The sequence below is a fragment of the Salvelinus fontinalis genome, chromosome 28, assembly GCF_029448725.1.
Source record: "Salvelinus fontinalis isolate EN_2023a chromosome 28, ASM2944872v1, whole genome shotgun sequence".
Taxonomy (NCBI): Eukaryota; Metazoa; Chordata; class Actinopteri; order Salmoniformes; family Salmonidae; genus Salvelinus; species Salvelinus fontinalis.
The window spans coordinates 36,168,816-36,187,541 of NC_074692.1; the positions used below are offsets into that span (position 1 = coordinate 36,168,816).

Sequence of the window (18,726 nt, forward strand, 5' to 3'; positions counted from 1 at the left end):
TAGCAGCAGCAAACTGAAAAGAGGTGTGACCCAGGGATGCCTGTGCTTTGGGGACTACAAGGTGTCGAAAGATTCCCACAGTTGTCAAGTTGGCTGGATGTCCTTTGGGTGGTGGACCATTCTTGATACACACAGGGAAACTGTTGAGCTTGAAAAACCCAGCAGTGTTGCAGTTCCTTCTTTAACCCAGCAGTGTTGAAAAAATCCTTCTTTAACCTGTCTCCTCCCCTTCATCTACACTGATTTGAAGTGGATTTAAGTGACATCAATAAGGGATCATAGCTTTCACTTGGATTCATCTGGTCAGGCTATGTCATGGAAAGAGCATGTTTTGCACACTGTCTAGTTTATGCCTGCAGGGATGGAGGCAGGTCACGTCAATGATTCCCTGTACTGCCTGGTACCATTAGAGCTGCATGTCAATCTGAAACTTGCATATATGAAAAGGGCTTATTGCTCAGTTCCAAACAGTTGACCTAGTGTACTCCCAAAATAAGCATCATGTCTGTGTCACTGCCTTTTTCAAAGTCCCCCCAGTCCCATGACAATCACACGTCACATGTGAAATGTAGGATTATATAAAGAGAAAAAATATGTGTGTGTCTACACACTGCATGTCTGTGAACTGAGTGCTCTGTGTTCCTGTAGGGATGGAGTTCCCTGTGGACGGCCTGGTCAGCGTGAGCCAAGAGATCCTGGAGAGATCAGCCCAGGACTACATGAACAGCCTTCTCCACAGCCCCCTTCACTCACCACAACACCTCACCCTCGCAAACAACACACAGGTAAATATCAAATCAAATTGTATTGGTCACATACACATGGTTAGCAGATGTTAATGCGAGTGTAGCGAAATGCTTGTGCTTCTAGTTCCGACACTGCAGTAATATCTAACAAGGAATATAACCTAACAATTTCACAACAACTACCTTATACAAACATATCTAAAAGGGGTAAATGTGAATATGTACATATAAATATATGGATGAGCGATGGCCGAGCGGCATAGGCAAGGCGCAATAGATGGTATAAAATACAGTATATACATATGAGATGAGTAATGTAAGATATGTAAACATTATTAAAGTGGCATTATTTAAAGTGACTAGTGATCCCTTTGTTAAAGTAGCCAGTGATTGGATCTCCATGTAGGCAGCAGGCTCTCTGAGTTAGTGATGGCTGTTTAGCAGTCTGATGGCCTTGAGATCGAAGCTGTTCTTCAGTCTCTATCCTCACTCTGCCACACTCTACACAAATAGACCCTCACTCTGCCACACTCTACACAAATAGACCCTCACTCTGCCACACTCTACACAAATAGACCCTCACTCTGCCACACTCTACACAAATAGACCCTCACTCTGTCACACTCTACACAAATAAACCCTCACCCTGCCACACTCTACACAAATAGACCCTCACTCTGCCACACTCTACACAAATAGACCCTCACTCTGCCACACTCTACACAAATAGACCCTCACCCTGTCACACTCTACACAAATAGACCCTCACTCTGCCACACTCTACACAAATAGACCCTCACTCTGCCACACTCTACACAAATAAACCCTCACTCTGCCACACTCTACACAGGTAAATAAACCCTCACTCTGCCACACTCTACACAAATAGACCCTCACTCTGCCACACTCTACACAAATAAACCCTCACTCTGCCACACTCTACACAGGTAAATAAACCCTCACTCTGCCACACTCTACACAGGTAAATAAACCCTCACTCTGCCACACTCTACACAAATAGACCCTCACTCTGCCACACTCTACACAAATAGACCCTCACTCTGCCACACTCTACACAAATAGACCCTCACTCTGCCACACTCTACACAAATAAACCCTCACTCTGCCACACTCTACACAAATAGACCCTCACTCTGCCACACTCTACACAAATAGACCCTCACTCTGCCACACTCTACACAAATAAACCCTCACCCTGTCACACTCTACACAGGTCAATAAACCCTCACTCTGCCACACTCTACACAGGTAAATAAACCCTCACTGCCACACTCTACACAGGTAAATAAACCCTCACTCTGCCACACTCTACACAAATAGACCCTCACTCTGCCACACTCTACACAGGTAAATAAACCCTCACTCTGCCACACTCTACACAGGTAAATAAACCCTCACTCTGCCACACTCTACACAAATAGACCCTCACTCTGCCACACTCTACACAAATAAACCCTCACTCTGCCACACTCTACACAGGTAAATAAACCCTCACTCTGCCACACTCTACACAAATAGACCCTCACTCTGCCACACTCTACACAAATAGACCCTCACTCTGCCACACTCTACACAAATAGACCCTCACTCTGCCACACTCTACACAAATAAACCCTCACTCTGCCACACTCTACACAAATAGACCCCCTGCCACACTCTACACAAATAGACCCTCACTCTGCCACACTCTACACAAATAAACCCTCACTCTGCCACACTCTACACAAATAGACCCTCATTCTGTCACACTCTATACAGGTAAATAGACCCTCACTCTGTCACACTCTACACATGTAAATAAGCCCTCACTCTGTCACACTCTACACAGGTAAATAAGCCCTCACTCTGTCACACTCTACACAGATAAATAAACCCTCACTCTGTCACACTCTACACAGGTAAATAAACCCTCACTCTGTCACACTCTACACAGGTAAATAAACCCTCACTCTGCCACCCTCTACACAAATAGACCCTCACTCTGTCACACTCTACACAAATAGACCCTCACTCTGCCAAACTCTACACAAATAAACCCTCACTCTGCCACACTCTACACAAATAGACCCTCACTCTGCCACACTCTACACAAATAGACCCTCACTCTGCCACACTCTACACAAATAGACCCTCACTCTGCCACACTCTACACAGGTAAATAAACCCTCATTCTGTCACACTCTACACAAATAGACCCTCACTCTGCTACACTCTACACAGGTAAATAAACCCTCACTCTGTCACACTCTACACAGGTAAATAAACCCTCACTCTGTCACACTCTACACAGGTAAATAAACCCTCACTCTGTCACACTCTACACAGGTAAATAAACCCTCACTGCCACACTCTACACAAATAAACCCTCACTCTGCCACACTCTACACAAATAAACCCTCACTCTGCCACACTCTACACAGGTAAATAAACCCTCACTCTGTCACACTCTACACAGGTAAATAAACCCTCACTCTGTCACACGCTACACAAATAGACCCTCACTCTGCTACACTCTACACAGGTAAATAGACCCTCACTCTGTCACACACTACACAAATAAACCCTCACTCTGTCACACTCTACACAAATAGACCCTCTCTGCCACACTCTACACAAATAGACCCTCACTCTGCCACACTCTACACAGGTAAATAAACCAGATGAAACAGATAAAATAACTGTGTAGAGTTTGACGTGTTACAGTTAAAGCTAGCTAGCAATTCCATGGCCACAACAAAGTAATGTGCTGTGGGTGAGAATCTTGGATCCAGTGCTGCACAACATCAAATCAAATGTATTTATAAAGCCCTTTTTACATCAGCCGATGTCACAAAGTTCTATACAGAAACCCAGCCTAAAACCCGAAACAGCAAGCAATGCAGATGTAGAAGCATGGTTGCTTGGAAAAACTCCCTAGAGAGGCAGGAACCTAGGAAGAAACCTAGAGAGGAACCAGGCTCTGAGGGGTGGCCAGTCCTCTTCTGGCTGTGCCGGGTGGAGATTATAACATGCATAGATAACGTGCATATGACCAGCAGGGTTAAATAATAATAATCACAGTGGTCAGCACCTCAGGAGTATATGTCAGTTGGCTTTTCTTAGCTGATCAGACAGCAGGTGCGGTAGAGAGAGAGAGAGAGAGTCGAAAACAACAGGTCTGGGACAGGTAGCACGTCCGGTGAACAGGTCAGGGTTCCATAGCCGCAGGCAGAACAGTTGAAACTGGAGCAGCAGCACGACCAGGTGGATTGGGGACAACAAGGAGTCATCAGGCCAGGTAGTCCTGAGGCGTGGTCCTAAGGCTCAGGTCCTCCTCAGAGAGAGAGACAGAGATAATTAGAGGGAGCATACTTAAATTCACATAGGACACTGGATAAGACAGGATAAATACTCCAGATAGAACTGACTGACACAAACTATTGCAGCATAAATACTGGAGGCTGAGACAGGAGGGGTTGGGGGACACTGTGGCCCCGTCCGACGATATCCCCGGACAGGGCCAACCAGGCAGGATATAACCCCACCCACTTTGCCAAGGCACAGCCCCCACACCACAAGAGGGATATCTTCAAAACACCAACTTACTACCGAGACAAGGCCGAGGATAGCCCACAAAGATCTCCCCCACCGCACGAACCCAAGTGGGGCGCCAACCCGGACAGGAAGATCACGTCAGTGACTCAACCCACTTCAGTGATGCACCCCTCCTAGGGACGGCATGGAAGAGCACCAGTAAGCCAGTGACTCAGCCCCCGTAAATAGGGTCAGAGGCAGAGAACCCCAGTGCAGAGAGGAGAACCGGCCAGGCAGAGACAGCAATGGCGGTTCGTCACTTCAATGCCTTTCCGTTCACCTTCACACCCCTGGGCCAGACTACACTCAATCATAGGACCTACTGAAGAGATGAGTCTTCAATAAAGACTTAAAGTTCGAGACCGAGTCTGTGTCTCTCACATGGATTGGCAGACCATTCCATAAAAATGTAGCTCTATAGGAGAAAGCCCTGCCTCCAGCTGTTTACTTAGATATTCTAGGAACAATAAGGAGGCCTGCGTCTTGTGACCGTAGCGTACGTTTAGTTATGTACGGCAGGACCAAATCGGAAAGATAGGTAGGAGCAAGCCCATGCAATGCTTTGTAGGTTAGCAGTAAAACCTTGAAATCAGCCCTAGCCTTAACAGGAAGCCAGTGTAAAGAGGCTAGCACTGGAGTAATATGATCACATTTTTGGTTCTAGTCAAGATTCTAGCAGCCGTGTTTAGCACTAACTGAAGTTTATTCAGTGCTTTTTGTAGCCGGAAAGTGGAGCATTGCAGTAGTCTAATCTAGAAGTGACAAAAGCATTGGATTAATATTTCTGCATCATTTTTGGACAGAAAGTTTCTGATTTTTGCAATGTTACGTAGATGGAAAAAAGCTGTCCTTGAAACAGTCTTGATATGTTTGTCAAAAGAGAGATCAGGGTCCAGAGTAACGCCGAGGTCCTTCACAATTTTTTATTTGAAACGACTGTACAACCATCAAGGTTAATTGTCGGATCCAACAGAAGATCGCTTTGTTTCTTGGGACCATGTCCTCTGGGGTATGTTGTCTTGAAACCAGCTGGAGACATTCAGGGACAGGAGTTGCTCTTTGGTCTGGCAAATATGATATGATATAATTCATATAATTTGAAATATTCTGTGACGTTGATACTATAAACTAATGTTTGAACTTTGACCTTGTGCTCATGTCCTCTCCCAGGTGCCCATTGGTCTTTCCAATGTGGGTTTCGTTCCTCTATATGGAGACAACATGAGACAGAAAGTCCTCGCCCTATTCTCCCAACAGGACCAGTTTACAGGTGACTGAGTGACTCACACTGTTTTATGGGGAAAGTGTTGCTGGTGTTGACACAAAATGGAGACGGCTCATGGTTAAACTGGACTAGTTTAGTTTGAAACATGGTTTGTTCAAATCGTCTTTCCTAACAAATAATTGTGTAATGCCCCAATCTATGTTTTGTTTCTTCAGGAACAACATGACTTATATATTATATATTTACATTTACATTACATTTAAGTCATTTAGCAGACGCTCTTATCCAGAGCGACTTACAAATTGGTGCATTCACCTTATGACATCCAGTGGAACAGCCACTTTACAATAGTGCATCAGATCTTTTAAGGGGGGGGGGGGGGCAGAAGGATTGCTTTATCCTAGGTATTCCTTGAAGAGGTGGGGTTTCAGGTGTCTCCGGAAGGTGGTGATTGACTCCGCTTGACTCTATATATATATATATATATATAGCCAGCTCCAAAATTATTGGCACCCTTGATATATAAGGAGGAGCAAAAATACTGAGCAAAATAGCCCCATAACATCAAAGATCCATCACCATATTTTACAGTAGGTACGGAGACATTTTATGCTTATCGCATCCTTTGTTCAACGCCAAACCCACCAACTGGTGTGTGTGGCCAAATAGCTATATTTTCCTATCATCCAACAAAATGTAAACACCTTGGGTGTTTGCTAAACGGCAATGGCAATTGGATCGGAACCATCGCTATGGTCAGATGACATGAAAATAGAGCTCTTTGGCAATGCACACCAGTGGTGGGTTTCACGTTGAAAGAAAGATGTATAGGCTGAAAATAACCACACTGCTTAATATGGTGGTGGATCTTTGATGTTATGGGGCTATTTTGCTTCCACTGGTCCTGGGGAGTTCTATTAAGGTCAACAGCATCATGAACTTTACTCAGTACCAGGACATTTTTGACAAAAACCTGGTTGCCTCTGCCAGGAGGCTGTAACTTGGCAACTTGGCAGCAAGTGAGTCTTCCAGCAATACAATAACCCCAAACAACACATATCAAAATCCACAAATAAATGGTTCATTGACCACAAAATCAACATTTGGCCATCTCAGTGTCCGGACTTGAACCCCATTGAAAACCTGTGGTTTGAACTGAAGAGGACAGTCTATAATTTTTTTTTTTTGAAAAAGGCTCCTTGCAAGGTGAGGTATTGAACGTTATTGAAAACAGTGGTGCCAATGAACTTGTTTAACCAAATCTCTTTTTCTGAGCAATTGCTTTTTTTTGCATACAATATAGCTCAGAATTTTTATAATTTATTTTATACAGTCTTTTTTGCACATCTTTATCGAGGGTGCAAATAATTGTGGACCTGACTGTATTTACCAAATTGAATAGTTCAAAAAAATATATATAATAGTTTGTTATTTAACTAGTCAAGTCAGTTTTGAACAAATTCTTATTGAGTGGTTATGAAATATAAGGAAATATAAGGAACTGCCTTGTTCAGGGGCAGAACAACAGATTTTTACCTTGTCAGCTCAGGGATTTGATCTAGCAACCTTTCGGTTACTGGCCCAACGCTCTAACCACTAGGCTACCTGCCGCCCCCAAATGTTTATAAGGAGTTTATATATAGTTTATATGTTGTATTTATCTACTGTTTTTGTCTGTTTTCTCTTAGCGGTGGGGCTGTACCTGTTGGATCAATGGTGGTCACTGGAGAATATCTTAAAAACAGCAGACTCTGCCAAAGATGGAGCTGTGGCGGTATGATTAGTTGTCTCTACTTTGAAAACAAAATGACTGCTGCTTGTGGGAATTAGACCACCCGGTTATAGAGATATACAAAATAGCACGTGCATCAGTTTTCACTATTGTTGTAAAAGTTATTATACTATTATAACAAAGTTAAATAGTTTGAAAATAAGATGCAATCAGGATAGCTCAAAGATACAATTTTGTGGGTTTATTGGATTATATCATCTTGGAGAATGTGACCGTATGAGTCAGTGAATGTGTTTTTCTGTGTGATTGTCTTCAGGTGGAGACCATAGGGGAGCGGATAGTTCTGTACGTTTTGAACCGTGTGGTGTACAGAGCCAAGGAGATTAGTTCAGGCGAACTACCTTTCCTCTGCCACGGAGAGAACGACTACGCCAAGATCCTTTGGAAAGACGGACAGGCTGTCGGTTTCTACTCAGTCAAACCTTCAGGTACCAAACAGCTTTTATTGTTGTGAGTAACTAACCATTATCCACCTCCACTAAGTGGCACCTTTTTGGGTGATGCATGGCACTCATCTTAGGCTAGAATCCTCATCACACATGAGATATTGCGTGGTAGCGCTGAGGTTATGTGCTTTAAGTGTTAGTTATGGTGCTGTTAAATAAACTATGGTTGACCATTAATAATGAATTATTCTGATACTGAAGATCATATCTGTGCATTGTAAAACACAGATAATGCTTAACTCACATAGCCAATTGTCACTTCTCATAGATGTTTCTATGTATGTACTGTATGCAGGGATGTTGTGCAATTTGAGAATACATGGAGCTGGTAGAAATATTTCTGGAAAATGTATTCTGATCAATTCTAAATAAATTATATTTCATTACCACTCAATTTCAATCAAAACGATAGAATGGCATACTAAATACTGTAAATATCTAGGCTATAGCAGCCTATAGGTAGGTTTCTAAAACGTCTGTCTTAGAGATCACTTGCCCTACTCTCCGAGTGCTTAGCTTACAGAAACGTACCACACTCTATAGCGTATGCAGACAAACATGAACCTTATCATCACACCCACGAGATCTAGGATCCAAATTCACCGTGTGTCTGCCTTGATGTTCATAAAACTCTATGGACCCCTCTTGTGCAGTGGAACCCAGAACAATATGTGACCCACACTGCATTCTGGGACAGGACACTTGGTTACGGTGCTGTCCTTTAACCACCATCATTTAAAGGGCGCTCAAATTGCTTAAAATAACCCTCAACAGATCTGCTGCCTACGTCTAATAGTCCTACTCATCACTTATTATTATTATTACACATAGAAGATGATCACTTCTTACAATGGTGCCCCTTTTAGTAAAGTTCAAAGCTGATTTAATATCTTGCAAGATCACATAACGATTCATTAGTTGGCCTATTTTCCATAACAGAACCACATATAATAATAGTAGGCTATAACATGTTACACCAAAAACATGTATTATCTGACGCTGAATAGTATAAAAAATGTCTTTCTCATGTGGCCAAAACTCAATAGCGTACAACACTAAGCAGGCCTATGTGGCCTGTGTTTTGATTGGAACTAAATAGGTCTACAAGAAAAGTGAATGATTTTCACCGGTAAAACGTGAAGAATTATCATTCACAATTGACAGTGATGACGGCCTATTTTGAAATGAGGTATGCCTAACTTGGTGTTCTGAGGGTATTCAAAATATAACATTTTCTTCTGGCAATCGGTGTGGGAATAGAAAGAGGTTGCAATGGGAGGATGCATTTTGTGCATAGACCTATTCTATAATGATATTCAATAGGGTACATCTGTCGGTACAAGCTTTGATGACAATTGAGAAATGACAATTTTTTAAAACTAAAGGCCCCCTCACCTAAAAAAAGAACACTACACCACTGACTGTATGTATGCTGTCTATAATGTATGTCTGGCTATCTTGACATCTCATCTCCATTTGTTTTCCCTATAGGCAGCTTGTGCAGTTCCTTCTTAACCCAATGCTATCACATTCCTGTCATGGATTCCATATTCGTCAGGAAGTGTCACCGTGGCAACGGTCTGGGTCTTCAGATGCTGGAGAACTTTGTTGACAGTTTCAAAGAGGAATACCTTGGGTTGAGATACCCCCTTTCAAAAGCTATGTACAAAGGTAATCATCAACCTTTTTTACTAGTTGTACACATAGAAATACAAGGGTGGTTGAAAGATCTCAAAACTTCCCAGATTTCCCTAACTTGCGGCCATCAGCCTACAGTACAAGTCCACTTTCCTAACAACTGCTCTGTATTGTTCTCCAGTGTGTGGGAAGTATCTGAGCCTGTACCCAGCCCACAGAGACCTACTGTGGGAAGTGGAGAGTGTTGGAGGACCCAGCCAGAGGACCAACATAGCCAACAAGATCCAGGCCATGGCCATGAGCAGTATGTTTATCACAGATTTAAAATGGAAGATGTGCACGTCCCCTAAGTGTCTTGATTTCTGTATTTAGGTGGCTAGATTGACTCCTCATTATATGCCTTAAACATAGACAATTCTCAATAAAACAATGGAATTTCTTCCCTCAGCCTTATCCAAGAACCTGTCTTTTACGGAGCACTCTGTAGTGAACCGTGACGTGGTTGAAAACGAGGTGGTTATGGAGGAAGTGACTTCACACTTACAGGAACAGGAAGCCATGGAGTACACCGTTGAAATTGTGGTATGTTTTATAAATCTAACAATAGATTTAAGGTAAATAAGTAGGGCTGGGGATGCACGGACCGGTTTGGGTTTTCACTTTAACTTCTATTATGTTATTTCAATGTTTAGTCTGTTAAATGTGATATGCAACTCCAGCGTGTGTAATATCAGTTTTTATAGTTTACTCCGTTTGCTACTTGAGTCGTCTTTCTCCGACTTCTCCTGCTGCATGCCACTTCCCACACCAAGCCCCGCCCCCTGTCCTGCACCCTGTCACTCAAGGAGAGAACAGTTGCTCAACCATGGAGTCCCAAGCACCTCCTTGCAGTTCACTATGCAGTGCAGTCAGTCTGCATGGTCAGATAGATGCAACAAGATGTTGGTGACATGTGTTCAAGCACCTCCTTGCAGTGCAGTCAGTCTGCATGGCCAGATAGATGCAACAAAATGTTGGTGACATGTGTTCTATAATTACACTATTAATTTTGTGTTTATTTACTGCTAGTTTGTCTTTTGTTATCAAGTTGTGTCTAAAATAAATATTTTTAGCCTCTAATGCTAACTGCTAATTAGCTGGCTAGCAAGCTTGCTAAATGTACTTAGTCAGAGCAAACGCAGCTATCTAATACAGCTTTGTACTGACGCTGGTGTAGGCATAGATACGCATTTTGTTTATACAACAGTGTCTTCTATGTCAAAGAGGAATAGGCAAAGCATGAAAATGTTAGCTAGCTACATGAGGTAAGAAAACATGTAATGCAACATCTAATTAGGGTCATGTGGAAACACAGAATGAATGAATAAGCCTCCCTGGCTTATTCATTCATTCGTTGTCATGTCAAACAACAATGTATTCAAGGTGCTGCCCACTATATTCAAACTCTAGAATTAGAATAATCGCTCTATTTCCAACAGTTCACAATTACCTAGGCCAATATTTGTTTGCCCATATCATGCAGCGCTGTGTGGCACAGTGTGGAAATGATAACAAAAGTGCATGAAATGCAGAAATTCATGAAAATGCTTCTTTTTTTTTGTTTGAAGTTGGATTGAACAGTATAAAACAAAACAGAAAGGAGAAAACCAGATTGAAATCACATAATGATTCTGTTGTCACCCTAGGATCATGAACTGCTCACTACAGACCGGGATCAAACCCCGGTCTATAGTGATGCCTCAAGCACTGCAAGGCAGTGCCTTTGCCCCAGAAGCATTGAACTGCAGGTGTAACAGTATAACTTTAGACCGTCCCCTCGCCGCGACCCGGGCGCGAACCAGGGACCCTCTGCACACATCAACAACAGTCACCCACGAAGAATCGTTACCCATCACTCCACAAAAGCCGCGGCCCTTGCAGAGCAAGGTGAAACCCTACTTCAAGTCTCAGAGCAAGTGACGTAACCGATTGAAACGCTATTAGCGCGTACCCGCTAACTAGCTAGCCATTTCACATCCGTTACACAGGGTACTATCTCATCATATGAAGGAATGTGCCTACCTAATTTTGGATACACAGTGAACAGTGGGAGTTGGGGCCAATTTCACCATAAAACATTTCCTTGATGTTAAATACAGCCTGTGAGCAATTTTAAATGTATATGTTGATGGTTTGGATTACGGGATGCAAAGGTCATGTTTTTCCAGATTCTGTTCCAGTTGAAGGGTTATTCAGATTCAATTAGATATGTGGACCATATTGTTTTAATGCCTAGCTCAGAATATGAGCAAATACAAAAGTTGTTTATATATTATAGTGATCAGTCCTTTCGGGAGCCCAGATAGTTTATTTATAAGTCCCATCTTTGGATGGTTTGGTAGTTGGGTTTCCAAAGAGACAGCATAGCTGACTTAAGTTGTAAATATAGAAAAAAGAAGTTACCTGGTAATGTGTATGTATCTTTCAAATCTTGGAATGTTCTCAAATAGTTATTGTTCATGATATTGGTAAAGGGCCATTGGGGGGATCCAAAAGTGTGACTGGAAATACAATTAAACGTTTGGTGGACGACAGTCCCCCTACAGTACATCTTTCCCTCTTTGTAAATGTGTTCATTTTATCCGGGATTGTTTACCTTGTCATATAGATTTTTAAACCACACTGAATTTGATCCTAATTGCCAGATGGGGGAGCAATGGGAAGCATTGAACTACAGAAATTCAGTCGGGGCAATATATTCATTTTGACAATAGATATTCTGCCGGTTAAAGCAACTGGGATATTATTCCATCTACTGAGGTCGGATTCAATTGATTTGAAGAAAGAGATTAGGGCTGGGTGATATGGACATATCATATATCACAATATTTTTCAAATTTTTGACAGTATGACGGTATTTTACAGTATTTTACTGTTGGAATCATGAAAATAGAATGATTGTTCTAATTCTATAGAAGCACATAGAATACATTGTTGTTTGACATGACAACGAAAAGAAAGAAAAGACAAACTAGCATCTGTAAGGAATGACGCTGGAGAAGAGAAGCAGGTACAGGGAGTCGACATTTATTCGGAACAGACATGGAAACAGGACAGGAACAGCGTCAGAACCGGTTAAAACACAGACGTAAGACAATCGATGCAGCAGCGGGGAACAGAGCTGGGGAAGTGACAAATATAGGGGAGGTAATAAACAGGTGATTGAGTCCAGGTGAGTCCAATAATTCGCTGATGGGCATGACGAGGGAAGGCAGGTGTGCGTAATGATGGTGGCAGGAGTGCGTAATGCAGGGCAGCTTGGCGCCCTCGAGCGCCAGCGGGGAAGAGCGTGAGCAGGTGTCGTTGCGTCCATCTGACCATGCAGAGTGAACGGCAAGAAGGTACTCGTGACTCCGTGGTCGAACAATTTCTCTCCCTTTTGAGTGACAGGAGGCAGGGCTTGGTGTGGTTTGTAAAGGCATGCAGCAGCAAGAGGGAGAGAGATGACACAAGTAGCAAATGGAGTAAAGTATAAAAGGGACATTATACGCACCATAGTTGTGTATCACATTTAACAAACCAAACATTCAACTACCGTTATAGAAGGTAAAGTAAAAACAACAGTTCCGGACCTCAACACAGCATAGCACCCTGCACCAGTAGAGATATAGTCAAATACAGCATAGCACCCTGCACCAGTAGAGATATAGTCAAATACAGCAAAGCACCCTGCACCAGTAGAGATATAGTCAAATACAGCATAGCACCCTGCACCAGTAGAGATATAGTCAAATACAGCATAGCACCCTGCACCAGTAGAGATATAGTCAAATACAGCATAGCACCCTGCACCAGTAGAGATATAGTCAAATACAGCATAGCACCCTGCACCAGTAGAGATATAGTCAAATACAGCATAGCACCCTGCACCAGTAGAGATATAGTCAAATACAGCATAGCACCCTGCACCAGTAGAGATATAGTCAAATACAGCATAGCACCCTGCACCAGTAGAGATATAGTCAAATACAGCATAGCACCCTGCACCAGTAGAGATATAGTCAAATACAGCATAGCACCCTGCACCAGTAGAGATATAGTCAAATACAGCATAGCACCCTGCACCAGTAGAGATATAGTCAAATACAGCATAGCACCCTGCACCAGTAGAGATATAGTCAAATACAGCATAGCACCCTGCACCAGTAGAGATATAGTCAAATACAGCATAGCACCCTGCACCAGTAGAGATATAGTCAAATACAGCATAGCACCCTGCACCAGTAGAGATATAGTCAAATACAGCATAGCACCCTGCACCAGTAGAGATATAGTCAAATACAGCATAGCACCCTGCACCAGTAGAGATATAGTCAAATACAGCATAGCACCCTGCACCAGTAGAGATATAGTCAAATATGGTCTGCGTATAATGAGATGAAGTGCATCTGTACATTGGTGTTATTTCCTTTGATTGAGGAATTGCCTGGGCCAGGGGATAATAAGAATAGCAAAGGTGAAATTGCCTTTTCTGCTGCTTCTGGTGATTCTGAACGGAGCAGAGCAGATATTGTTTGTTATAACCCTGGCTGAGGAATTGGCATATAGTATTTTAATCACCTCTTTTTTTTACAAGACAGTTTACCCACCTTTTGGGGAAAAATGCATTGAAAGTTATAGGGAGCATACATTTTCTACTGCGACCGGCGATCTGAGTTGACCCAGATTTTTTTTGTACCACTACATCAATGTGTACAATGTAATTATGTTTTTCTTTCATAAAATTATACCTTATTCACTCTTAACACATGGTCTACAATCACATTTCTCTGTTCATAGGAGGAAGTTACACTGGTCAGGGTGACAAAAGGCAAGTATCGGTTGATTCATTTACTGGATTTTCGCGATAACATACAAAATCTAACAATTAGACTTTTCTCTTCCTAATGCCAATTGTGGTGAATGTTTTCAGAGAATGAAGAAATGCCGGTTACAACCAGAGGAAGGAGCAGTGGCCTCAAACGCAAGAAGATGTTAGAGGAAAGCAAATCAGAGAAAGTCCTCAGGTAGCAGAGAATGTGAATATTGCTTTGTTTCAAATGTTGATGGAATACAGTAAAACACATGAACAGTTAAATAGATATTGCCTAAATGAAGGTAATTCACTTTGGCATGTCTGTGTTGTTTAGGATTGAGGATATTGAAGCAGAGGTGGAGACTCCCAAAGAGAAGCCAGTGGCAGAGCATCAGCAAGAGAATAAAGACGAAGTTGCTGCTGTTGCTGAATCCGACAAAGAGGAGTTAGCTGAGGTACAAATACGATTCATACGATTCGTAAACAATTAATCTTTGTTTTTCAAGTGTCCAGGAGTAAGGAGTCTTATTAAGTGACACACTCTCTTTTAAAATATGTTTTTGGACAGGATGTCATTGACACAGCCACGGAGGACACAGCAGTAGAGCCTGAGCTTGGAGAGGAGATTGGAGAGACTGTTGCAACACAGACACTTCAGATTCAGAAAGCCACTGTGTTGCTGGTGGACCTGAAAGAAACCTTGCAACCACAAGTGGAGGTAGAAAATGTGGCCTCAGAGGTGGAGGAGATGGAGGCTCCAAAGGAGGTGGCAGAAACCGATGAAGAAACAGCCGAAGAAGAATCCTCTAATGAGGAAAAGAAAAGAAGAGAGAGACCAAGATCCACTCGTCTCATAAAACCTTTTGAGGCTGAGGAGGAGACAGTGAAAGAAGAGCAGCCAGCAGTTGAGAAACCTGCTGAGGTAAAGGAGAAGATCTCACCACCTGAAAAGGAAGTGGTAGCTCCAGTGGTAGAAACAAGAGTCCTGAAGAGAGGAAGAAAAAGTGTACCAGCCACCCAGACTCCAAAACGCAAGTCCACAAGAAGAGTCAAACAACCTGTGGAAGAGGAGACGGAGGAAGAGGTGGCTGAGGAAGAAGTAAAGGCAGCTGTAGTGGAAGCCAAAGTTCTGAGAAGAGGAAGGAGATCTGCCCCTCCTGCCTCTGCCACACCTGGATGCAAATCCACTCCAACTGTTGTTGAAGCGGAAGAGGCAGAAAAAACAGATGAAACGACAGAGGAGGAAGTAGACGACAAAGTCCTGGACAAAGCTGTTGAGGAAGAGAAGGCTGCAACAACAACAAGCCAAGAGGAAGAGGAAGTGGAAGCAGAAAGCATTGAGGAGGTTGTGGAAGTTCCCCCAGTTGTGGAAACTGGAGCTAAGAGGGGCAGGACAAAAACAGTCGCAGCAGCCACACCCAAACGAAAGTCCTTACGAAGCAAGTCCTTTGTGGATTATAAGGAACAGGATGCAGAGGAGGAAAGAGGAAATGAATCCACAGTGGAAGAAGGGGAGGATAATGTAGTGGCAGAAGAGGCGAGCATAGTAGAGGAGGAAGAACAAGAGGAATGGGCCACGGTGGCGGAGGTTGCTGTTGTTGAGGAGACGGAGAAGCAGCCTGAGGAACACAAATCAGAGAAAGTTATCAGGTAACAGAATGGGAATATTGCTTTGTTTCAAGTGTTTATGAAATACAGTAAAACATAAAGTTAAATGCAGTGGTTTCAGAAAGTATTCATACCTGCTGACTTGTTCTACATGTTCTTGTGTTACAGCCTAGATACAAAATTGATTAAATATATATTTTTTCTTACCCATCTACACATAATACCCCATAATGACAAAGTGAATAGATGTTTTTAGACATTTATTGAAAATTAAATACATAAATATCTAATTTATATAAGTATTTACACCCCTGAGTCAATACATGTTGGAATCACCTTTGGCAGTGATTACAGCTGTGAGACTTTTTCTGGGTAAGTCTCTGAGAGCTTTGCACACCTGGATTCACAAAATTTGCACATTGTGCTTTTAAAAATTCTTCAAGCTCTGTCAAATTGGTATTGATTATGGCTAGACAACCGTTTTCAATTCTTGCTATATTTTTTCAAGCAGATTTAAGTCAAAAATGTAACTCGGCCACTCAAGAACATACACCTTTTCTTAGTAAGCAACTCCATTGTAGATTTTGCCTTGTGTTTTAGATTATTGTCCTGCTGAATTAATCTCCCAGTATCTGGGGGAAAGTAGACTAAACCAGGTTTTCCTCTAGGATTTTGCCTGTGCTTAGTCCCATTCCCTTCATCCAAGGTGGCTTAGCAGTTCAGATGTCTTTTCCGTATTGTCTTGTCGTGTCCTGTATATATATATATTTACACCTTTTCTTCACATATCTTTTATTTATTTTATTATCCAAGAACTCAACTACAAAAGCTTTCCTGCAAAAGCTTTCCTGCAACCCGCTTCACCAATTACAATAAGTATTATTTACCTCATTCTGAAAATCCATCGTGGAAGATAGCCAGGGGCTAATTCAGAAGCTAGCCTGAAAGCTAACCAGAAGCTACTCCGATAGCTAGCCAGAAGCTAATCTGTAGCTGCCCCGAAATTAGCCGGTTTGCTAGCTAGCGTTGGTGTTTCAGCTGCCCACGTTTTGCGGTCATCAGCTATTCCTTTAGCTCGATAATCTACCGGCACTTTTGTGCAACGCGACTCGGACCGGAGCATTCCGGGACTTTTTTTCTCTCAGTTTCCCCGGATTCCAACCGCAGGCTCTGGACACTTGCACCTTGATTTCGCAGCTAGCTAGCTGCATACCGTGTGACTATTGGCTTACGTCGACCCCGGAGCAAACTCAAATCATGCTGGAGCTAGCCAGCTGAGGAGTTCCATCACCATCCGGACCCGTTTCTTTTGTTGCTGCTGCAGATACGGAACCCCACCGGGCCTTCACGACTGACTGCCGACGTTATCTGCCCGAGGGATTTATCCAACCGGCAAATCCGTCCCGACGTTACCTGAACGCTCACCTGAGGCCCGCTAATCGTTAGCTGTCATATCGGCTGCTATCTGAACAAAACCCCACTACACGGAACCTACCGACGGAAACGCACGAGGTATCTACAAACAGACCTCCATCCTATGCTGCTACCGATAGCCATATACCCGGCCAGCTGTCTGGATCGCCACGACCCCAACCAACCTCTACTCACTGGACCCTTACTGATCACTCGATTAAGCATGCCTCTCCTTAATGTAAATATGCCTTGTCCATTGCTGTTCTGGTTAGTGTTTATTGGCTTATTTCACTGTAGAGATTCTAGCCCTGCTCTCTATACCATATCCAACCTCTCAGTTCCACCACCCACATATGCGATGACATCACCTGGTTTCAATGATGTTTCTAGAGACAAGATCTCTCTCATCATCACTCAATACCTAGGTTTACCTCCACTGTATTCACATCCTACCATACCTTTGTCTGTACATTATTCCTTTAAACTATTTTATCGCCCCCAGAAACTTCCTTTTACTCTCTGCTCTAGTAGCTCTAGGCGACCAATTCTCATAGCTTTTAGCCGTACCATTATCCTACTTCTCCTCTGTTCCTCTGGTGATGTAGAGGTGAATCCAGGCCCTGCAGTACCTGGCTCCACTCCTATTCCCCAGGCGCTCTCTTTTGATGACTTCTGTAACCGTAATAGCCTTGGCTTCATGCATGTTAACATTAGAAGCCTCCTCCCTAAGTTTGTTTTGTTCACTGCTTTAGCACACTCTACCAACCCGGATGTTTTAGCCGTGTCTGAATCCTGGCTTAGAAAGACCACCAAAAATTCAGACATTTTTATCCCCAATTACAATATTTTCAGACAAGATAGAACGGCCAAAGGGGGCGGTGTTGCAATCTACTGCAAAGACTGCCTGCAGAGTTCTGTTATACTATCCAGGTCTGTTCCCAAACAATTTGAACTTCTACTTTTAAAAATCCACCTCTCTAAAAACAAGTCTCTCACCGTTGCCGCCTGCTATAGACCACCCTCTGCCCCCAGCTGTGCTCTGGACACTATATGTGAACTGATTGCCCCCCATCTATCTTCAGAGCTCGTGCTGCTAGGCGACCTAAATTTGAACATGCTCAACACCCCAGCCACCCTACAATCTAAGCTTGATGCCCTCAATCTCACACAAATTATCAATGAACCTACCAGGTACCACCCCAATTCCGTAAACACGGGTACCCTCATAGATATCATCCTAACAAACTTGCCCTCCAAATACACCTCTGCTGTTTTCAACCAAGATCTCAGCGATCACTGCCTCATTGCCTGCATCCGTAATGGGTCAGCGGTCAAACGACCTCCACTCATCACTGTCAAACGCTCCCTGAAACACTTCAGCGAGCAGGCCTTCCTAATCGACCTGGCCGGGATATCCTGGAAGGATATTG

General features: G+C 43.0%; 1 protein-coding gene across 1 annotated transcript in view; it reads left to right on the forward strand.

The window, feature by feature from the left end:
• LOC129826652 (titin-like) overlaps positions 1–18,726 on the forward strand; it is a 59,249-nt gene that overhangs the window by 19,256 nt on the left and 21,267 nt on the right. The window contains exons 2-12 of the mRNA XM_055887612.1: positions 649–785; positions 5,511–5,610; positions 7,254–7,339; positions 7,614–7,785; positions 9,295–9,474; positions 9,623–9,745; positions 9,890–10,023; positions 14,260–14,290; positions 14,393–14,486; positions 14,610–14,730; positions 14,844–15,925. Of these exons, the coding sequence (XP_055743587.1) occupies positions 651–785; positions 5,511–5,610; positions 7,254–7,339; positions 7,614–7,785; positions 9,295–9,474; positions 9,623–9,745; positions 9,890–10,023; positions 14,260–14,290; positions 14,393–14,486; positions 14,610–14,730; positions 14,844–15,925 (2,258 nt within the window). The 5' untranslated portion in view covers positions 649–650. The remainder of the gene's footprint in view (positions 1–648; positions 786–5,510; positions 5,611–7,253; positions 7,340–7,613; positions 7,786–9,294; positions 9,475–9,622; positions 9,746–9,889; positions 10,024–14,259; positions 14,291–14,392; positions 14,487–14,609; positions 14,731–14,843; positions 15,926–18,726) is intronic.